The sequence below is a fragment of the Pseudonaja textilis genome, chromosome 2 (genome assembly GCF_049901715.1).
Source record: "Pseudonaja textilis isolate UNSWEBS1 chromosome 2, rPseTex1.2, whole genome shotgun sequence".
Classification (NCBI taxonomy): Eukaryota; Metazoa; Chordata; class Lepidosauria; order Squamata; family Elapidae; genus Pseudonaja; species Pseudonaja textilis.
Window position 1 is genome coordinate 12,843,748 of NC_141991.1, and position 23,346 is coordinate 12,867,093.

General features: G+C 46.5%; 1 protein-coding gene across 1 annotated transcript; it reads right to left on the bottom strand.

Annotated features, from left to right (window-relative positions):
- Nucleotides 1-4,645: 4,645 nt before the first annotated feature.
- On the bottom strand, nt 4,646-23,077 carry LOC113454963 (uncharacterized). Its single transcript, XM_087923129.1, has 12 exons — nt 22,769-23,077; nt 21,818-22,060; nt 21,268-21,543; nt 20,611-20,898; nt 20,129-20,218; nt 17,750-17,892; nt 16,788-16,934; nt 9,101-9,413; nt 8,188-8,433; nt 6,980-7,267; nt 6,493-6,582; nt 4,646-5,255 (listed from the first exon to the last, which is right to left on the bottom strand). The coding sequence occupies exons 1-12, from the start codon at nt 22,839-22,841 to the stop codon at nt 4,975-4,977; spliced, it is 2,478 nt and encodes an 825-aa protein (XP_087779255.1). The 5' UTR covers nt 22,842-23,077; the 3' UTR covers nt 4,646-4,974.
- Nucleotides 23,078-23,346: the final 269 nt, after the last annotated feature.

Sequence of the window (23,346 nt, forward strand, 5' to 3'; positions counted from 1 at the left end):
TTACTGGAGGCTTTTAAGAAGAGACTCGAAGCCATTTGTCCGGAATGGTACAAGGCAGGGCTCTCCAATCTTGGCAACTTTAAGACAGCTTGCTGGTTGAGGAATTCTGGGGGTTAAAGTTGCCAAGGTTGGAGACCCCTGGTGTAAGATCTCCCGCTTGAGCATGGGGCTGGACTAGAAGACCTCCAAGGTCCCTTCCAACTCTGTTATTCTGCCTTTGTCTGAAGTTCTGTATCACCTGAATAATTAGTGAAATAATAATCAATAATCACGGTAATGATGTTCCCGTTTGAAGGGCTTCGGCAACAGACAGAAATCTGCAATCGTGCGCAGTTTCTGTCTGGGCTCGCCGCTGGAATGCCCCGAGCCGCCTGGTTTCAGGGCTAAGCCACCCCGTAGAGGTGGTGAAGAGGGGGGAGACCACCAGCAGGGTTGAGGAGAGCCGCATCTCTCCTCCTCAGCTGGCCATTACTCCCTTTCCCGAAGGCAGTTGCAGCGGTGGTCAGAAATGGACACCACAAAGAAGAACTCGATCGGAAAAGAACGTGCAGGAGGAAGATAAGAAGTGTAAGTTGTTGTTGTTGTTTTGAACAAATTTTATTGATTTTCCAAAACAATACACAGACAAACAAAACATAAAATATAATAATATAAGAGTTTTTCTTTCTTAAAAAGCCAATACAACATCTTATTTAAAGACAGAATTGTTCCAAGTTATCACATTTTCAAACAAGCACAATTTGATATATATATTTACCTTATCTGTTCATCCTCATATCTTATCCCAAACTTCTCTTTATTACTTCCTTTCCTTCTATTTATTCAAATTATATCTCTTTAACTTTAGATTGTGTACATTTTTTATATCCATCTGTCTTATACATTTTCATTATTCTCTTCCAATAAAAAAACAAACAAGACATAAAACATAAAAACATAAACAACTTTTCTGAAAGTTGCTTGATCCCGGGTTAAAACTCATCACACAGGCACCTCTTCAAAAATCATATTCCTTTTATATATCATTCCATATCTTATTACCGTTTTCCATTTTCTATATAGCTTCTTCCTTTTTTTAACTCTCTTAGTTTTATTCTACTTATCTCAGTTCAAGTCATAATACTTAACATTCTTTGTCTGTTCTCAACTATCCATTCATTTTTTCTCTTTAAACAAAACCTCTCCTGTACACTAATTAGAGTATGACGCCTTTAACTCTTTCCCCTAACCTAATAATACTTAATATCACACATAACTTGTATTGGGATTCTGTTTAGCACATCCTAAAGTCACACAATATATTATATAAAGAGAAAAAGAAAAAGAAAGAACGACAATAACAAAGAAATTTATAGATATATAATATAGGTAGTACCCCTGTCAAGACCATTTTAATCGTACCTATTGATACTTATTTATATATTTATATCTTAAACATTTTATTCTATAAATGCCTATAATAACACAATCTTATGTACCTTACAGAATCCCTTTTTCAATTAAATTTACCCATTGTCTCTAAATAAATTTTGTTTCTTCAAATCTTGCTTCCCATCATTGAGACTTCTCACCCCTTCCTTTCTCCCTTGCTTATTCTTTTCCTTACCCTGTTTACCCCTTTGTCTTTCCACCTCCCTTTTCTTCTTGTGCTTTCCCCCTTCCTGTTGTTTTCTAACCTTATATCTACCCTTCAACTCATTTTTATCTGTTTTGGTTGTTTTTTTAGGTTTTAAAATCCCTTTTTCCTTTTCCTCTTCCTCCTTCTTCTCCCCCAATAGGGTCACATGTTCATCAAAAATAGTTCCTTCTTTGTCCCAATTATCCTGCTGCGCAATCAATTCTCCATAGGAATGCACCGCCATTTCTAGAGATTGAAAAAGAATGTCCAAGGTATCTTTCCAGTCTTGTTCTTCTTTTTTATATTTTAGATATTCAATTTTAAATTCATCCAAAAGTGGATGAATTTAAAGTGCATTATATGAAGTGGATTATAAAGAGGAAAAATTTTTCCCAACACAACCACCCGAGTGTTTTTAAACAAAGAAAAAAAAGTTTCCCAAAAGATGCAAAGTCACCAAACAATCCAGATAGACTATTTCATTTAGCACTTTTTCCCCTTCTTCCATTTCTTTTTCTGGGGTTGCTATTAAATCACAAAATTCCAATTATAATATGTCTTTTGAAGTCTTATTAATGTTCAAATGGCTCTTTAAAATTCTAGGCAGTCTGCTCCTTATTTTCAACTTCTACTTCAAGTTTTTTCCTCTTCCTTCCCACTCACAGCAGAAGAAAAAATTTTCTTTAAATATTTAGAAATCCATATCCCTTTGGCATTAGCACAGTCTTTAGCATTTAGCATACCTTCAATGCGGGTTTCGATTTCTCTCAAAGCTGTTCCGTTTGGAAGGAGAGTGAAAAGAAAAAAGTTTTCCTTTGATATCCATTCGCTGCTTACTCAGTCTGGGAACAATGTGTCTTTAGTAGGTGTTAAATACCAGGATACTTTCACTGTTCCTTTGTCCCGGTCAGCAAAATCAGGTTCATTTCTTCACAAACCCCTCCAGCACATTCCTTTTCCCGGCTGGGCTCTTCTAAATGGCGGCCATTAGAGACCGCCGTTCAGTTGCCATTGGAGAGGGAGATTTAGCTGGCTAGGGAAGAGAGATGCGATGTCTCTCGTCCCTGCCAGAATCCCCAGTCTTCACCACCTTCTACAAAGGTGGCTTAGCCCCAAGCCAAATGGCTCGAGGCACTCAGGCAGTGAACACAGGCAGAAACCGTGCACAGTCACGTATTTCTGCCTGCACCGAAGCACCACAAGCCGGAAGTCCCCAGAAGTGTAAGTTTTGGCTGACTGGGTTAAGTTGAAAAAGCAACAACTAAGGTACCCTGGAATTTAAACTTATAAAAAACAACATCGCTCCCAAAGAAGAGTCGGAAGCAGCGAAGGAAAGTGAAAAGGGAAAGGTTTGGCTTTTTTTCCCTTCTCTCTCCTTCCCTATACTGACAACTAAGAGACTTAAATAAGAAATCAGAAAAATCTGCTTTGACATCAATAGGCAATTAAGCTGAAAACAAAACAAAATGCCAAAGGGATAATAAAGATTTCTGGACATTAAAAATTTTCTTTTTCATAAGCAGGAAGGGAGAGAAAAAGAATAAGGGCAGGATCTGGAAGAGGGAGGAGACTACCTGGAATTAAAAAGAATCTACAATAAAATTTCAACAAGACTTCTAAAAGATACATTTTAACTGAAACTTTGCAACTAAATAGTAACCCCAGGAAGAGAAAGTGAAAAAAAAGAGCAAAAGAGAAACAGCTTGCATGTTTTTGGATTATTTGGTGATCTTTGGATTCTTGGTTATTATATTTGAATGACTAAAATCAATCGGGTGGTTGTTTAAAAATTTATACAATGGCACCACTTCTGGATGAATTGAAAATGGAACTTAAAAAGTACAAAGAAGATGCACAAGAAGGGAAGGGTTCTTTTGGCTTCCTTTTTCAATTCTTAGAAATGGAGATTTGGAACTATGAGAAACAAGAAAAGACTGCAAAACAAGAAGACTGGGACAAAGAAGAAGCCATTTTTAATGAACAAGCAATTTTATGTGGGGAAGGAAAAGGAAAGGGGGGAAAGAGAATGGAGAATTTAAGACTTAAAAAAACAACCAAAGAAAAGAAAAATAATTCAAAAAATAAGTATAATACTGGAAAGCAACAGAAAAGGGGAATACAGAAGAGAGAAATAGAGGTAGAGAGACAAAGGGGTAAAAAGGGGAGAGAGAAGAAGAGATGGAAGAAGGAAAGGAAAAGAAGTTACAAAGGACTGGAGCAAGGTATAGAGAAACAGGACCTATTTAGAGATAATGGGTGAAAATCTAACTGAAAAAGGGATTCTGTAAAGGTACATAAGATTGTATTGTTATATCAGTAATAGAAATAACTTTAGAAAATTGGAAAAGACGTATGATTAAAATGAGGGATAAAATAGTTAGTGTAATTTAGTGAAATGTTTGTGAATAAAATAAGTGAAATAAAATAAATGAGAAAATTGAATTAGGAAGGAACGGGAACATTTTAATTAGTTAATGTTTTATAAAATATAAATGAAGAGGGGAGGGAATTAACTATGGAAAGCTTATAATTGTTCCCATAGAAGTATGATATTTAATTGAAAAGTAATGTTAAAGATGTTAAGACTTTAATGAATATTAATATTAATGATAGAATTGAATTGGAATGGAATGTTCTTTAAATTATATACATTTATAATTTTTTCTTTTTTTAAGAATACAGTGTGCATTTTAATAATGTACCAAGCAGAATCCGAAAGGAAGTCATGTATTAAATTGAATGTTACAACTTTAGGGAAAAGATATAAAGGTGTCATACTCCAATCAGTAACTACAGGAGAAATTTTGTTTAATGAGAAAAGATAATAGATAATTGAAACAGGACAGACAAAAAATATAAATACAATGATTTGAATTGAGATAATTAAAATAAAATTGAGAAAATTAAAAGAGGGGAGAAGCTATGCAGAAAATGTAAAACAGTAATAAGATATGGAATAGAATATAAAAATGAGCATGAACCTGAATTTGTGTCTGTTCGAAGAAATATAACCCGGGATTACGCTACTTTCAAAAAAGCTGTTTTATTTGTATTTTTTTTTCTCTTTGTGTAAAACTCAAATAAAATTTACAATTTTTTTTAACAATAATCAGGGTAATGATAATCATAATAACCACCATCATAATTAATGGCAGCAGAAACAGCAACATCATCGGCCGGCAGCATCAGCGGTCACAGCAATAATAAATGCTTCCATTTTTCATTGGGCAATGTTGAAACAGAGCTGATGGGCTGGAGAGACTGAGCTGGCCTGGATCCTCCCTGCAGAGCATCAGGTCAGAAGATCCCAACCAGGAGGGGCTGAGCCCCAGAGGAACCCCATGATCTCTCCATGGCTACCTTGGAAAGACTTGGACTAGGGGGTGGATTCCCCCACCCCACAAGCCCCACCGTCTTTTCCTCCATGGATTGTCCAAGTGGGGAGTTTTGCCTCTTAAATAGAGTTCAGCAAGTGTCTGGCTCACCTCTGAGCTCCCTGTAGGCTGGAGCATTGGCTGTGACTGAGTCTCATCTTCTGTGCCATAGATAGCTGGAGAAGGAACCTTTTCTTGAGAAACTTGATCAGGCGAAGTTGTCACATTGCGAAGGAATTTTTTACTGAGCTTCCTCCACTGGTCTGAGAGATTGCAAAAAGAGGGGACAGCTAGTTAATTTTGGGGGAGCAGCTCCTGCCTGGGATAGAGAAGGACTCAAGCTGAAGGCCTCCAGAAGGCCCAGATGGTCCAAGTGGCCGGATTATAACCCAGTGTCTTGAAAAACAGGCCTTAGTGCTCCCAGCAGGTTATGACAATGAAATGGAGCACTCCTGGGGGTTATTGAGGAATAACCAAGTTGAGAAAGAGAAAGAGAGAGAGAGAGAGAGAGAGAGAGAACTCTGATCTAACCTCTCTCTCTACCCCCCACCCCCACACAATCACACAGAGGCAGGGATGGGATTCAAATTTCTTAACAAATTTCTTAACCAGTTCTGTGGGCATGGCCTAATTTGTGGGTGTGGCTTGGTGGTCATGCGCCTGGCTGGGCATGGCTTGTATGTAAATATTATAAATATTTTTGTAAATATTGAATTTTTTATTTAAAAAGAGCAACTTTTACCCAACATCAGGCAAAGCAGGCAGGCAGATTGAGTTGCTCACAGAATCACAGACTCATTTAGAGATCTGTGTTTCTGCCACTGGCTACCTGAGTCTGCACTGAATAAAAGAAGCTTCAGTCCTAAGGAAGGTTCGGCTCTGCTTAAAAGCAGAGCCAAAGATCTTAAGATTAGTTAGAAGGCAAGAAATCCAATGATTTCCTGCTTTCTAGCTAATTTAAATCTCCTGGCACAGCAGAACGGATGATGGTCAGGGAAAAAAAAAGGAAAAATAGCAACTTAGCAGGCAAGTTTGCCAGGTAAGGAGTGAGTGGGTGGGGAGGGTTCCCATGGGCGATGTGGGTGGCACAGCCTTGTGTTCCCATGCAGCTTGGATTAATTGCCTTGAGGGATGCTCTGGGGTGACATTTCTCTGCAGACCACCCAAATTTCCTCCTGGTCCACCAGTTGGCTGTGGCCCAGCAGTTGGTTAGCAATGATTTAGGGAACTCCTGATATTTGCTCCTCTGTCCATTGAGGCCAAAGAGGCTTCCTCCCAGATATGAGGAATGTGGAACATTTTGAGGCTTACAAGGGTTGAAAAAAGGGCTGCGTAGTTTCTGCTTCCTTTCCAATTCCTGTTCAAAATGCTGTTTGTGGGGAAGGGTCTCATGGGGGCCCTGACTGCAACTCTCAGAGAAGCTCTTGCCCATCCACCCCAACTCAGTCAACACAGAAAGTCCCAGGGGTGGGTGTCAGTGGATGTACTGGTTTCACTTACAGTTCAGGAAGAGAAAACAAACTCCCAGGATTATGCCTATAACAATTACGCCTGGAAAAATTCCCACCATGAGAATCCACCACATTGCACCTAAAGAGGGAGAAAGAGGGCTCTGATTAGAGAGATGCTGAGTTCCCCAAAGTGGAGATGCTGAAGAGTGGAAGCCTTTCCCGACCTGCATTGGCCTCCAGGAAGTGCCCCCACCTGAAGGAAGCCCCTCCCCTCCAAGGCTAAAGAGGGAGGAGGGAATGGCCTTGAAGGGCAGAAGGAGGAGCCACAACCAAACATCTCATATATCTTCGTACTGTTGGTATTAAATTACCATTTCCAAATCTTCAGACAGAAACCACTTCTCTCCCATTGCTAAATGCAGGACCTTTCCTGCTCTCCATCTGAAAACATGAGATGTTGCAGAAGAAAACTACCCCCCAACCACAGATTTTCAAACATTTCTCTAAAATCTACTTCAACCCTCTCAGCCTCTCACCTCTTTCCTCCTTGAAAGCCAAGACCAGGGGCTCCTGCAAGCCCTTGTGCTCCAGGTGACACCGAAAATGGTTCCTCTCCTTGGGGTCGATCTCAATGCTGAGCCTGAGATAATAGGTCCCGTCTGAGTTGGGGGTCACGTTCCTATGGAATGCTTCATACTTGCAGACCTCTCTGTCCCTCCTCCAGGTGGCCCAGATCTCCTTGGGGTAGAAGCCAAAGGCCTGGCAGGTGAGGACCTCCAGCCTCTCATCCTCCACTTTATGGGTCACCTTCCCCACTGGAGGCTCTGCAGAAACAGCAACAAGACCAGAGTTCCCAGAATTTCTAGAGTTTTTGGCAAGATGATTTAAATATCAAGTCCTCCTTTGGCCCTCCTCTCCCTCTCTTCCCTCTCCTCCTCTGAAGCTGTGAGACCCACAAAGATGGGAACATTGGAGTGAACGTCACTTCAATAGGACTAGATCTTATTTTCCTGGTCAGTTTCTTTGTCTTTATTTGGGGGGGCATTGAAGATTATTTTCCTCCCGTAATAGGATGTGAGGTACCTCCTGACCCTTTTCTGCAGAGGGTGGATTGGCTATGTAGGACAGAGATCAAATGGGGGGGGGAGAGCCCGTAGAAACCTGATCAGGGGAGCCCCCTTTTTGCCACTCACCTATCTTCTCCAGAGTCTTGTTCTTGTAGGACAGGTATCTCTGCAGCCACGCAATGCAGGTCTCCTCCAGGAAGACTTTACTTCCCTGGGACCATCTTGGATCCTCCTCCCACTCCTCCTTCACCATCTGGGCCAGGGGCTGAGCTGTCACCCATCTGAGGGTCTCCTTGTCGAAGCTGATGAAGTCCATCCCATCGTAGCCATAGTGCAAAACCCCTCCTTTGCTCCCGTCTTGCCTGAGCTCACAGCCCAAATTCACCTGCCAGGTACGAAGCCCTAAAAGAGACCCGGAGGAGGTGGAGATGAATGAAAAGGGTGCAGGATTCCTCTCCTTAGAGAATAAATAGAGTTACCTTCTCTTCCCACCTGGGGAGAGAAACCCAGTTTCTCTTTCTCCTCTTTTTCAGACAAGAAGAAATGTCTCTTACTTCAGTTAACCCTGTTTGAGGTTAGGCCATGAAGAATTTCTGGGTGGGAGAGAGAATTGGGGAGGGGGGGATTGGGGTCTTCTTTCCTTTCCAGCAGGCATTGATGTCCCTGGCTCTGCTCACCTCCAGCCTGGTGGTCCAGTTTGGGTAGGGTCTCCAGGTCAGCCCTGAAGATCCACTCAGGGATCAGAAACTTCTCCTTCCCTGCCTCCTCCATCCAGGGCACCAGAGGCTCCATCTTCCCGGTGAGGTTGTCAAAGCGGATGATGGGCTGGTCATCCAGGTGGACCTTAATGAAGAACTGGTGCAGCCCCTGACTGGGCTCTGGGAGTTTCAGGTAGAAGTAGGACAGGGGGTGTGAGGGAGGGCCTAGAGAAGGAAGGGGAGGAGAAGAGCAGAATTGGGGGGAGGTTCAGCCCTGAAGCTCCACCCCCTTCAACAGTTCATTGTCACAAACAGTCTCTCCCCAACAAGTTCTCTAAAGTGGAAGAAATTGGTTCTCCCCCTTTTCTCTTCTGCTTGGGAAGATACATTGGAGGGAAGAGCCCCCAGCAGCCCTCGGATGACCCTGGGAACATCTGGGCAAGGCCACATCTGGTTAAGTTCTTCCTGCAGCTCCTCTGGGCTCTGGGGATTCCCAGGCAGCTGCTTGTGGGCCTGACCTCCATGGTGACCCCAAACACCCCACAGTGGGAAGAGCCAGGTAGGCCCTATTTACATGGAAACTAACAAGGGAGCTGAGCATCTTTCCAGCGAGGGCAAAGTTTGCTGATAAGGGGGGAGCTGAATGGCGAGGTCTTGGCCCAATGCCCAGGCAGGAGGAGGAAGGAGAAGGAAGGGCTGAAGTCCAAAGTTAGCTTTTCACTTTTACTCTCTCTAACCAGATTCGGTGAAACGGAGGAAAAGGAAGAGTTTTCCTTGTGCGAATGGAGTTTGGCATTGAGGGGGGATGGGGGAGAGAGAGACCCGACCCAGGACATGCGCTCCCCACCCCCGTCTGTTGCTCCCCCCCCAACCCCCGCCGCCGCCAACTCACCGCAAAGAGCCCCAGGCCCGAAGGAGCCCAGCGCCACTCCGAAGAGCAAAAGGAGCGGCCGGTTCAGCGGCATCCCCGTCCATCCGCCCTTCGCGAAGGACAAGCCGCTTAGGCGCCTCTCCCGGTCCGGGTCCCGTCCGGATCCGCAAAGTAGCCCAACTCTGCTGAACTTCTCCGTCCCGTCCCCGAAGAACCAAAACAGCGCTGCTCCCTTGCGCTCTTCCCGGGCCGTGGAGGAAGGGTGGGAGACGCTGCCCGCAACCGGCAGGTTAGCGCTCAAACGCCCGTTGTGTGAACGCAGCCACCTCCTAGCTCATTCTTCTTCCGAGGTTCTCCGATCGATCCCATTTCGGGCTTTCGGGGAGCTTTAGGCAGAAGGCGGCCCGTCGATGATCTGAAGGGGATGGCCGCGTGTTTGGGCAGCGTCCGGCCTGGACACAGTTCCCTTCCGCCAAGGGGCCCCGGTGGACTCGCACGGGATCCGCACCCGTTTCCTTCCCCGCTTCTCACCCCCGCAGCGCGGGGGCCGAAAGGACGGAGGCGCCGGGCAAAAGGAGCCTTTATAACCTGCACCTGCAGGCACCTTCGCTCCGCCCAGGACAGCGCCGCCCTCCCTCCTTCGCCCGCCCTCTCGGCCCCTATCCTGCCCGCCCCGAGAGCTCCGCTAAAGTTCTCCGCCCGTCCAAAGTTTGCGCGTCTGCTTTCTTTTGCACGGGAATCAAAGGCGCCACAACTGGAGAGAACCTGCAAGTGTTTTATTCTATCCTGGGCCCTGGTGGCAGTGGTTAGAGTGCATTACTGCAGGCCACTTCTGCTGCCTGCCGGCTGCCTGCAATTTGGCAGTTCGACTCCCACCAGGCCCAAGGTCGACTCAGCCTCCCATCCTTCCCAGGTGGGTCAAATGAGGACCCAGATTGTAGGGGGCAAATAGGCTGACTCTGTAAACCGCTTAGGAAAGGGCGATAAAGCGGTATCTAAGTCTAAGGGCTATTGCTACCTTCAACCCTTCCGCAAATAGCAATTGGATGCCAACCAGGTTGGTTTCTGGGGGGAGGGGGGGGTTATGCCAGAGGGCTTGGGAAAGCAGCACCACTTCTGGGCCTCGGCCCCCTCCCCTCCCCCTGGGACAAGCCAGCCAGAGCCCCTTGGAGGGGTGGCCCCAGGGCCCTTGGAGCCAGGCTCTCTAACTCCCAGCTGCTGTTTCTGCTTAGTGCTTCAGGGGAGCCCAAGGGACAGCGCCCTGCGCTACAGGGAGTCCTCAACTTACAACAGTCTGTTTAGTGACTGTTCACAGTTCGCAACAGCAAAACTGACGAATGGCCATTTGAGTGAAAAATAAAAGGGAATGTACAAAGTCGCCCCAGCATCTCCTTTAGTGAAATTCCCTTCCTCTATTTATTATTCATTTATTGATTGATTGATTTATTTATTTTCATTTGTTATCAACTTATGAACAAGGGACAGGTTCACAATACAAGGAGGGTTTGAATAATTCGTGGCTCCTGTGAGACAGTTGATTTTATAATGTTTGGTGTTGACTTTGGCCTCAATGCTGACTGACTTTCTGAGCAAGCAGTAAACAAGTTTACAGGGAAAGTTCCACCTGTTCCTTCTGGGTCTTATCTGAGGAAGAAGTCGAAGTAAACAAAAGAATGTTTATGGTTCCTTTTGACCCTTCCTTCTCTCCACCCCACAGCCGGGCAAAGGCTGAGCCTCTAATCAGCTGTTTCCTGATCAACAAACTACAGGAGACTCTGACCTGGGAGCCTGAAGTCTCCATTCTGTCTACTCAGCTGTAAGACTCCAAGCATAGGAGTTTGGGGGGGGGGTCAGCTCCACAAGCAGCTGTGGGAACCTGGAGGTCCCCCCACCAGATGTGTCCAGCTGTCTCCAGGGCCAGCCAAGAGTTGCTTGAGAACTTCTTCCAGGGTTAATCTCATGACTGGGATCCTCTGAAGTGAAGCAGGCAATTGGACTTCTCTTAGGGAGTTGCTTTTCACCGTAGTATGGAGGGAGGGGCTGGAGCTGCAGACCCCACTCAATTCTACCCTTCCCCCTCTTCCCCTTCCAGGCTCCTCCAGGGACTCCCTGTGCTAGTCCTGCTGGAGGGTGTCAGAGCCCAACCAGGGGCTGCCCCAGATCCTCTCCGTGGTCACCTGCATAACCAGCCCAGGGGTGGGATTCAAATAATTTAACAACCGGTTCTCTGCCCTGATGATTTCTTCCGACCACCAGTTCACCAAACTGCTCAGAAAGTTAACAACGGGTTCTTCCAAACTGGTGCGAACTGGCTGAATCCCACCACTGCATTAATCTGATGCGGGTACAGATTTATGGTGATTGGAGTCCCCAGTCAGCATTTTTGTAAGACAAGGGAAGGTTGACCTAATCCTTTATCTGGTTTTATTTTAAATTAGTTACTTAATATTTTGCAGCATTTATGCTTCTAAAGCCTGGTGTCAGATCCGTGTATCTGTTATTTCTTCAGTGGAAGAAGAAAAGGGCGCGGGGAGAGACTGATAAAGAAATCCTTTCTTGATGTAACCTGAATATATCTTATATACAATCTTATATCAAATTTGTATAACCTACACATGATACAATGGAGGGAGGAAACCCAGGTGGCCGGAACCTATCACCTCTGAGAGGCACAGCCAGGAGGTGAGAAGACCATAAAAATTCCACAGTGAGATGTGTCCTGGGAACCTCTGGAAAAGTTCGTTCTGAAAAGGAGGTGGTGGAAAATTAGATGTGCCTGGGAAACTGTGAAAAATATTTCTACAAAAGGGGTGGGGGGAAATTAACATATTATATATTTATTATTTTCTAAGATTCTACATATTTCATTGTTATGTCTCCTCTTGGAAATTCAAACAAACAAACATAAAGCAGCCATTTCACAATCAAATCAAACTGAAGGAAATAACAAGATAACGACTTGCAGAAACTGTTAGGACTCCCCTTGAAATTCAAACAAACAGAGAGCTCTTTGATGTAACGTCCTCATTCAAAATAGTCATTTTGTTCCTGGCGAGATGCACCAGCTCAGCTGTGTCCTTTTATACCCATTAAGGCAACATGCTAATTAACTGGCTTGCCCTTCAGATTAACATTTCCTGGTTCTGACGTCAATCCACGATCTAACAGTCATCAGAGTCAAAACTCCCAACAGGACCGATCCTTCCAATCACAACACTATCCCCCACCGCAGGGAGCCTTCCCCGAGTCTGATGATTAACTTGGCGATGTTTTGTTGACAACCCCACTCTGTCTCCCACAGCCAATGGAGCGTCGCTCGTTCCAATTGTCTCAGGTGGTCTACACATTGGAGACTTGGAAAAGAAATACCGTTCTGCGACCAAGCCACCAACGGATTGTGCAAACGCAACCAGGACATTCCGAGCACCAAAGGGAGATGAAGGTTCGAAGTGATATAAAAACTTATCGCGATCCCCAATGATCATACGCACTGGCTGGGTGGCGAAACAAATGGGCCCAGACTTGAGCTCACACCCATCCATGGTTTCCACCTTAATGGGTGGATGTACAGCAACCAATGGGATCCCATAGTGCGTAGCAAAAGCTCGGTCCATAAAGCTGGTTGTAGCCCCTGAGTCCACCAACGCAACAGCGGGAATTCCCTGCTTCTGTGACTGTAGAAAAATTCGAGTGTCCAAAAGTAAATGCCGAGGAGGGCCAGGATTTACTTCAGCAATTTGAGGTGGGGATGTGAAATGTGTCTGACCTAGGGTTTCCTTGAGGTCAGGTCTACCCTGTTTTCCTGATGATCCAAGAGTGGTTTCAGGTACGGGTCTGCGGGTCCCTCTCCATTTGCAGGAATTAACAAAATGTCCCAGACCCCCGCAATACAGGCACAAGCCTTCCTGGAACCTTCTCGAACGTTCTCGCACCGTTAAGCAAGGGCGGAGTGTGCCTAACTCCATCAGCTCCTCAACATTAACCGTGGGTTGGAAAACTCTCGGTGGCGTGGGTTGTGCACAAGAAAACGAAGATGGTTCCATACCGAGCCGTTTGCGTCCACGTTGCTGTAAACGAGCTTCAATTCGTAAGCACTGAACTATCAATGCATCCAAAGTTAAAGCCCTCTCTGCATGGACCAGCTCATCTTTGATGGCATCAGACAAGCCTTCCTGGAATGCAGCCATATGAGCCAGTTCGTTCCAGTTAGAGTCCAAACACAGCAAACAAAATTCTGCAACGTATTCCTGCAGGGAACGTTTCCTCTGATTAATGTCCCATAACCGTCTGTCCACAGTTTGTATCTTAATTGGGTTCTCAAACATCACTCTCATTTGTTGAAGAAAACCCTGGAAATCATTCAACAATGGGCTATCTTGAACTAACAAGGAGTAGCCCAATTAGCAGCCTGCCCAGATAAAAGGCTAAGAATAAATCCTGTCTTAGCCCGATCATTTGGAAAGTTTTCAGGCCTCAAGGACATAAATAATTGACACTGCCCCAGAAATGCCGGAAACATGTCCATTTGTCCTGAAAATTTCTCCGGCATGGATACTGGGCTTTTCCTCTCAGGAGGGGCAGGGGGAACAGCAGCAGGGCTTGGTAAGCTGGAAACATAATTCAGCAATTGTGTTACCTGATTCTGAAGCGTCACATTGCTTTGCAGTAGCTGATTAATTTGTTGTTGCTGCTCTACCAAACGCTGCAGTTGATTTAAATCCATCTTGCTTGAAAGATGGTTTGTTTGGGCCAGGAACAATAATGTTATGTCTCCTCTTGGAAATTCAAACGAACAAACATAAAGCAGCCATTTCACAATCAAATCAAACTGAAGGAAATAACAAGATAACGACTGGCAGAAACTGTTAGGACTCCCCTTCGAAATTCAAACAAACAGAGAGCTCTTTGATGTAACGTCCTCATTCAAAATAGTCATTTTGTTCCTGGTGAGATGCACCAGCTCAGCTGTGTCCTTTTATACCCATTAAGGCAACATGCTAATTAACTGGCTTGCCCTTCAGATTAACATTTCCTGGTTCTGACGTCAATCCACGATCTAACAGTCATCAGAGTCAAAACTCCCAACAGGACCGATCCTTCCAATCACAACACTATCCCCCACCGCAGGGCCCTTCCCCCGAGTCTGATGATTAACTTGACGATGTTTTGTTGACAACCCCACTCTGTCTCCCACAGCCAATGGAGGCGTCGCTCGTTCCAATTGTCTCAGGTGGTCTACACATTGGAGACTTGGAAAAGAAATACCGTTCTGCGACCAAGCCACCAACGGATTGTGCAAACGCAACCAGGACATTCCGAGCACCAAAGGGAGATGAAGGTTCGAAGTGATATAAAAACTTATCGCGATCCCCAATGATCATACGCACTGGCTGGGTGGTGAAACAAATGGGCCCAGACTTGAGCTCACGCCCATCCATGGTTTCCACCTTAATGGGTGGATGTACAGCAACCAATGGGATCCCATAGTGCGTAGCAAAAGCTCGGTCCATAAAGCTGGTTGTAGCCCCTGAGTCCACCAATGCAACAACGGGAATTCCCTGCTTCTGTGACTGTAGAAAAATTCGAGTGTCCAAAAGTAAATGCCGAGGAGGGCCAGGATTTACTTCAGCAATTTGAGGTGGGGATGTGAAATGTGTCCGACCTAGGGTTTCCTTGAGGTCAGGTCTACCCTGTTTTCCTGATGATCCAAGAGTGGTTTCAGGTACGGGTCTGCGGGTCCCTCTCCATTTGCAGGAATTAACAAAATGTCCCAGACCCCCGCAATACAGGCACAAGCCTTCCTGGAACCTTCTCGAACGTTCTCGCACCGTTAAGCAAAGGCGGAGTGTGCCTAACTCCATCAGCTCCTCAACATTAACCGTGGGTTGGAAAACTCTCGGTGGCGTGGGTTGTGCGAGAAAATGAAGATGGTTCCATACCGGCCGTTTGCGTCCCACGTTGCTGTAAACGAGCTTCAATTCGTAAGCACTGAACTATCAATGCATCCAAAGTTAAAGCCCTCTCTGCATGGACCAGCTCATCTTTGATGGCATCAGACAAGCCTTCCTGGAATGCAGCCATATGAGCCAGTTCGTTCCAGTTAGAGTCCAAACACAGCAAACAAAATTCTGCAACATATTCCTGCAGGGAACGTTTCCTCTGATTAATGTCCCATAACCGTCTGTCCACAGTTTGTATCTTAATTGGGTTCTCAAACATCACTCTCATTTGTTGAAGAAAACCCTGGAAATCATTCAACAACGGGCTATCTTGAACTAACAAGGGAGTAGCCCAATTAGCAGCCTGCCCAGATAAAAGGCTAAGAATAAATCCTGTCTTAGCCCGATCATTTGGAAAGTTTTCAGGCCTCAAGGACATAAATAATTGACACTGCCCCAGAAATGCCGGAAACATGTCCATTTGTCCTGAAAATTTCTCCGGCATGGATACTGGGCTTTTCCTCTCAGGAGGGGCAGGGGGAACAGCAGCAGGGCTTGGTAAGCTGGAAACATAATTCAGCAATTGTGTTACCTGATTCTGAAGCGTCACATTGCTTTGCAGTAGCTGATTAATTTGTTGTTGCTGCTCTACCAAACGCTGCAGTTGATTTAAATCCATCTTGCTTGAAAGATGGTTTGTTTGGGCCAGAAACAATAATGTTATGTCTCCTCTTGGAAATTCAAACGAACAAACATAAAGCAGCCATTTCACAATCAAATCAAACTGAAGGAAATAACAAGATAACGACTGGCAGAAACTGTTAGGACTCCCCTTCGAAATTCAAACAAACAGAGAGCTCTTTGATGTAACATCCTTATTCAAAATAGTCATTTTGTTCCTGGCGAGATGCACCAGCTCATCTGTGTCCTCTTATACCCATTAAGGCAACGTGCTAATTAACTGGCTTGCCCTTCAGATTAACGTTCCCTGGTTCTGACGTCAATCCACGACCTAACAGTCATCAGAGTCAAAACTCCCAACAGGACCGATCCTTCCAATCACAACATTTCATTATTGTATTTTATTATCTAACCATTGATAGAAAAGATCCTTACAAAAAATAACATCACTCCCAAAGAAGAGTCAGAAGCAGTGAAGGAAAGTGAAAAGGGAAAGGTTTGGGTTTTTTTTCCTTCTCTCTCCTTCCTTATACTGATAACCAAGAGACTTAAATAAGAAATCGGAAAAATCCGCTTTGACATCAATAGGCAATTAAGCTGAAAATTAAACAAAATGCCAAAGGGATAATAAAGATTTCTGGACATTAAAATTTTTGTTTCTCATAAGCAGGAAGGGAGAGAAAAAGAATAAGGGCAGGATCTGGAAGAGCAGGAGACTGCCTGGAAGAGAAGGACCTATTTAGAGATAATGGGTGAAAATCTAACTGAAAAAAGGATTCTGTAAAGGTACATAAGATTTTATTGTTAGTAATAGACATAACTTTAGAAAATTGGAAACAACGTATGATTAAAATGAGGGATAAAATAGTGTAATTTAGTGAAACGTTTGTGAATAAAATAAGTGAAATAAAATGAGAAAATTGAATTAGGAAGGAACGGGAGTATTAATTAGTCAATGTTTTATAAAATATAAGTGAAGAGGGGAGGGAATTAACTATGGAAAGCTTATAATTGTTCCCAAAGAATTGTTCCAATAACAACCATAGTGATAATCATCATCATCATCATGATAACCAGCAGAATAATTAATAGCGGCAGAAGCAGCAACATCTTCGGCCGGCAGCAGCGGCGGCCACAGCAATATTAAACTGCTTCCATTTTTCATTGGGCAACGTTGAAACGGTGTCATTGGGAGCTCCCTCAGGCCTTTGCCCCCCACGGGTGGTTGCCTCGTGCTGCAGAGGGAGGAAAGGGAGGAAGTCAAGGCCCTAATGTGTAATTGGGAGTGTAGGAGAGGCTGACCCTGAGGGAGGGGGATCAAGTGCATCACCAGCCCCCCATCTTCACCAGAGACCAAAGAGTCCAGCCCTCCTTGAATTGCTTTGTCTCTTATCTAGGTCCCATTCGCTTGGACCTTTAGTCCTTCAGATTCTTGCAGAGAGCAATACATCTTTATGCCCCGTTGGACAGCCTGGACCTTCTGCTTTCCCTGTTGCTTGACAGGAAGGGCACTTTCTCTCCTCTCCTTGGCTCCCCCTTCCCCCCCCACAGCCACCCCCCAGATAGGCATAGGGAGCAAGCAAATTGGAGAAGGCTTGCAATTCTCAGCCCCGCCCTGGAGAGAGGAATTCTGGGGGAGGAATCCTCACTTCTCCCCTTTAGAGTTCCTTTCCTGTTACCCCTCCAGCTCATCCTCATACAGGAGCTTTTTTCCTGGGTGCCCCATGTTTTCCTAGCCCCCCATTGGTTGTCTCTCCCTCCCCTCCAGTCCTCCTGGCCCCTTCCCTGACCCACGTTCATCCCTCAGAGCTGATGGGCTGGAGAGACTGAGCTGGCCTGGATCCTCCTTGCAGAGCATCAGATCAGAAGATCCCAACCAGGAGGGGCTGAGCCCCAGAGGAACCCCATGATCTCTCCATGGCTACCTTGGAAAGACTTGGACTAGGGGGTGGATTCCCCCACCCCACAAGCCCCACCGTCTTTTCCTCCATGGATTTTCCAAGTGGGGAGTTTTGCCTCTTAAATAGAGTTCAGCAAGTGTCTGGCTCACCTCTGAGCTCCCTTTAGGCTGGAGCATTGCCTGTGACTGAGTCTCATCTCCTGTGCCATAGATAGCTGGAGAAGGAACCTTTTCTTGATCAGGCCAAGTTGTCACATTGCAAAGGAAATTTTTCCTGAGCCTCCTCCACTGGTCTGAGAGATTGCAAAAAGAGAGGACAGCTAGTTAATTTTGGGGAAGCAGCTCCTGCCTGGGATAGAGAAGGACTCAAGCTGAAGGCCTCCAGAAGGCCCAGATGGTCCAAGTGGCCGGATTATAACCCAGTGTCTTGAAAAAGAGGCCTTAGTGCTCCCAGCAGGTTATGACAATGAAATGGAGCACTCCTGGGGGTTATTGAGGAATAGCCAAGTTGAAACTTTCCTTGCTTCTCTCTGAGCTCCTAGAGATAGATAGATAGACTCCTCCTTTCCACCACAAGAAAATCAGAGCTGGTTTTGTTTCTTAAGGACCAATATGGTGTATCCAATAAAGTTTTGCTTTTGGGAATTCAAAGCTGCCGAGAGTGTTTCCTTGATTTGGGTTCACTAGTTGAACATTTAACGCCTTGTCCTAAAGCAACATGAATTTATTTTAAACAATGATGCTAGATCACCGGGGCCTGATGGATTACATCGTAGAGTGTTAAGAGTCTCAGAACCACTGCACCATATCTTTCAAAAATCCTGCAGCATCAGGGAACTACCAGAGGACTGGAAAAGAGCTGATGTGGTTCCCATCTTCTAAAACGGGGAAAAAAAACAGACCCAGGAAACTAGACCAATCAGCCTAACATCAACACCTGGGAAGATACTGGAAAATATAATAATAATAAAAAAAAAACAGATCTGCCAACATCTAGAAACAAGTAAAGTATTAACTAGCAGTCAGCACGGGTTTGTTAAAAACAGATCATGCCAAACCAATCTTATTTCATTCTGCAACACAGGGACTAAATGAATAGACCAGCAAAACACTGTGGACATAATATTTTTAGATTTCAGCAAGGCTTTCGACAAAGGAGACCACAACCCACTTCTTAGTAAGCTAGAAAAAACGTGGAATAGACAGCATCACCACTAGATGATTCCCAACTGGCTGACAAACCATACTCAATAACTTGTCCCTAATGGGTCTAAGTCTACATAGAGGAAAATAAGCAATGGGGTGCCACAAGGTTCCATCTTAGTACTTACTCTTTAATACTCTTCAATATCTTCATTAATGACTTAGATGAGGGAATGGAAGGGGAACTTACCAAATTTGCAGATGATACTAATCTGGCAGGAATAGCTAACACCCTGTTGGACTCTGTTGTTGTCCCCAGATGGGATTGCAAGCAGGGCAGAGGACAGGGGCCCCATCCTCCATGGCCCCACCTTCCATTAGAGCTTCCCTGAAGGTCCCCATTCCCAGATGAAGAGGCATATGAATCTTCTCAGGGGCAGGATTGTGGCTCTTCTAGTGCTTCCCAGACCATTTAGGGCAGGGGTCACCAACCTTTTGGACCTCAGGCATCACCAAACTCATCATTTTAAATCCTGGGGTCCACTAATATGAATTTTGACTGACGGTGGCTTGCTGACATTGGTGGGAGAAAGAGAGAGAGAGAGAGAGAGAGAGAGAGAGAGAGAGAGAGAACTCTGATCTAACCTCTCTCTCTCTACCTCCCCTCTCTCACACACACAATCACACAGAGGCAGGGGTGGGATTCAAATTTCTTAACAAATTTCTCAACCAGTTTCAAATTTCTTAACCAGTTCTGTGGGCATGGCCTAAATTGTGGGTGCCAAAGATTATTAAGATTAGTTAGAAGGCAAGAAATCCAATGATTTCCTGCTTTCTAGCTAATTTAAATCTCCTGGCATAGCAGAACGGATGATGGTCAGGGGAAAAAAAGGAAAAATAGCAACTTAACAGGCAAGTTTGCCAGGTAAGGAGTGAGTGGGTGGGGAGGGTTCCCGTGGGCCATGTGGGTGGCACAGCCTTGTGTTCCCATGCAGCCTGGATTAATTGCTTTGAGGGGTGCTCTGGGGTGACATTTCTCTGCAGACCACCGAAATTTTCTCCTGGTCCACCAGTTGGCTGTGGCCCAGCAGTTGGTTAGCAATGATTTAGGGGACTCCTGATATTTGCTCCCCTGTCCATTGAGGCCAAAAAGGCTTCCTCCCAGATATGAGGAATGTGGAACATTTTGAGACTTACAGGGGTTGAAAAAAGGGCTGCATAGTTTCTTCTTCCTTTCCAATTCCTGTTCAAAATGCTGTTTGTGGGGAAGGGTCTCCTGGGGGCCCTGACTGCAACTTTCAGAGAAGCTCTTGCCCATCCACCCCAACTCAGTCAACACAGAAGGACCCAGGGGTGGGTGTCAGTGGATGTGCTTGTTTCACTTACAGATCGGGAAGAGAATCCAAACTCCCAGGATTACGCCTGTAACAATTACACCTGTAAAAATTCCCACCACGGGAATCCACCACATTGCAGCTAAAGAAGGAGAAAGAGGGCTCTGATTAGAGAGATGCTGAGTTCCCCGAAGTGGAGATGCTGAAAAAAATGGAAGCCTTTCCCGACCTGCACTAGCCTCCAGGAAGTGCCCCCACCTGAAGGAAGTCCCTCCCCTCCAAGGCTGCAGAGGGAGGAGGGAATGGCCTTGAAGGGCAGAAGGAGGAGCCACAACCAAACATCTCACATATCTTCATACTATTGCTATTAAATTACCATTTCTAACTCTTCTCACAGAAACCACTTCTCTCCCATTGCTAAACGCAGGACCTTTCCTGCTCTCCATCTGAAAACATGAGATGTTGCAGAAGAAAACTACCTCCCCGCCCCCCCAGATTTCTCTAAAATGTACTTCTACCCTCTCAGCCTCTCACCTCTTTCCTCCTTGAAACCCAAGACCAGGGGCTCCTGCAAGCCCTCGTGCTCCAGGTGACACCGAAAATGGTCCCTCTCCTTGGGGTCGATCTCAATGCTGAGCTGGACATAATAGGTCCCGTCTGAGTTGGGGGCCACGTTCTTAAGGAGGGTCTCGTACTTGCAGGCCTCTCCATCCCTGGTCCAGATGGCCTGGATCTCCTTGGGGTAGAAGCCAAAGGCCTGGCAGGTGAGGACCTCCAGCCTCTCATCCTCCACTTTATGGGTCACCTTCCCCACTGGGGGCTCTGCAGAAACAGCAACAAGACCAGAGTTCCCAGAATTTCTAGAGTTCCTGGCAAGATGATTTAAATATCAAGTCCTCCTTTGGCCCTCCTCTCCCTCTCTTCCCTCTCCTCCTCTGAACCTGTGAGACCCACAAAGATGGCAACATTGGAGTGAACGTCACTACAATAGGACTAGATCTTATTATCCTGGTCAGTTTCTTTGTCTTTATTTGGGGGGACATTGAAGATTATTTTCCTTCCGTAATAGGATGTGAGATACCTCCTGACCCTTTTCTGCAGAGGGTGGATTGGCTATGTAGGACAGAGATAAAATGGGGGAGGGGGAGCCCATAGAAACATGATGAGTGGAGCCCCCTTTTTGCCACTCACCTATCTTCTCCAGAGTCGCCTTCTTGTAGGACAGATATCTCTGCAGCCACGCAATGCAGGTCTCCTCCAGGAAGACTTTACTTCCCTGGGACCATCTTGGATCCTCCTCCCACTCCTCCTTCACCATCTGGGCCAGGGGCTGAGCTGTCACCCATCTGAGGGTCTCCTTGTCGAAGCTGATGAAGTCCATCCCATCGTAGCCATAGTGCAAAAAACCCCCTTTGCTCCCGTCTTCCCTGAGCTCACAGCCCAAATTCACCTGCCAGGTACGAAGCCCTAAAAGAGACCCGGAGGAGGTGGAGGTGAATGAAAAGGGTGCAGGATTCCTCTCCTTAGAGAATAAATAGAGTTACCTTCTCTTCCCACCTGGGGAGAGAAACCCAGTTTCCCTTTCTCCTCTTTTTCAGACAAGAAGAAATCTCTCTTACTTCAGTTAACCCTGTTTGAGGTCCGGCCATGAAGAATTTCTGGGTGGGAGAGAGAATTGCGGGGGAGGGATTGGGGTCGTCTTTCTTTTCCAGCAGGCATTGATGTCCCTGGCTCTGCTCACCTCCAGCCTGGTGGTCCAGTTTTGATAAGGTCTCCAGGTCAGCCCTGAAGATCCACTCAGGGATCAGAAACTTCTTCCCTGCCTCCTCCATCCAGGGCACCAGAGGCTCCATCTTCCCGGTGAGGCTCTCAAAGCGGATGATGGGCTGGTCTTCCAGGTGGACCTTAATGAAGAACTGGGGCAGCCCCTGACTGGACTCTGGGAGTTTCAGGTAGAAGTAGGACAGGGAGTGTGAGGGAGGGCCTAGAGAAGGAAGGGGAGGAGAAGAGCAGAATTGAGGGGAAGTTCAGCCCTGAAGCTCCACCCCCTTCAACAGTTCATTGTCACAAACAGTCTCTCCCCAACAAGTTCTCTAAAGTGGAAGAAATTGGTTCTCCCCCTTTTCTCTTCTGCTTGGGAAGATACATTGGAGGGAAGAGCCCCCAGCAGCCCTCGGACGACCCTGGGAACATCTGGGCAGGGCCACATCTGGCTGCTCCTTCTGCTCCTCTGGGCTCTGGGGATTCCCAGGCAGCTGCTTGTGGGCCTGACCTCCATGGTGACCCCAAACACCCCACAGTGGGAAGAGGCAGGTAGGCCCTATTTACATGGAAGCTAACAAGGGAGCTGAGCGTCTTTCCAGTGAGGGCAAAGTTTGCTGATAAGGGGGGAGCTGAAAGGCGAGGTCTTGGCCCAACGCCCAGGCAGGAGGAGGAAGGAGAAGGAAGGGCTGAAGTCCAAAGGTCGCTTTTCACTTTTACTCTCTGTAAATGGGAACCAATTTACAAATCAGATACCAACGTTTTTAAACCGGATTCGGTGAAACGGAGGAAAAGGAAGAGTTTTCCTTGTGCGAATGGAGTTTGGCATTGAGGGGGGAATGGGGAAGAGAGAGACCCGACCCAGGACATGAGCTCCCCCGCCCCGTCTGTTGCTCCCCCCCCCCAACCCCCGCAGCCGCCGCCAACTCACCGCAAAGAGCCCCAGGCCCGAAGGAGCCCAGCGCCACTCCGAAAAGCAAAAAGAGCGGCCGGTTCAGCGGCATCCCAGTCTATCCGCCCTTCGCGAAGGACAAGCCGCTTAGGCGCTTTAGGCAGAGGGCGGCCCGTCGAGGATCTGAAGGGGATGGCCGCGTGTTTGGACAGCGTCCGGCCCGGACACAGTTCCCTTCCGCCAAGGGGCCCCGGTGGACTCGCACGGGAGCCGCACCCGTTTCCTTCCCCGCTTCTCAGCCCCGCAGCGCGGGGGCCGAAAGGACGGAGGCTCCGGGCAAAAGGAGCCTTTATAACCCGCACCTGCAGGCACCTTCGCTCCGCCCAGGACAGCGCCGCCCTCCCTCCTTCGCCCGCCCTCTCGGCCCCCATCCTGCCCGCCCCGAGAACTCCGCTAAAGTTCTCCGCCCGTCCAAAGTTTGCGCGTCTGCTTTCTTTTGCACGGGAATCAAAGGCGCCACAACTGCAGAGAACCCGCAAGTGTTTTATTCTATCCTGGGCCCTGGTGGGAGTGGTTAGAGTGCATTACTGGAGGCCACTTCTGCTGCCTGCCGGCTG

Excerpts from the sequence above, each read along its gene's own strand:
- LOC113454963 (XM_087923129.1), bottom strand. The coding sequence starts at position 22,841 with ATGCCGCTGAACCGGCCGCTCTTTTTGCTTTTCGGAGTGGCGCTGGGC. Across the intron at positions 21,544-21,817 it reads ACTGGACCACCAGGCTGGAG|GGCTTCGTACCTGGCAGGTG; the intron begins GTGAGCAGAGCC and ends GGTCTCTTTTAG. Across the intron at positions 16,935-17,749 it reads AGCCTAAAGGGAGCTCAGAG|CACGAGGCAACCACCCGTGG; the intron begins GTGAGCCAGACA and ends CTCCCTCTGCAG.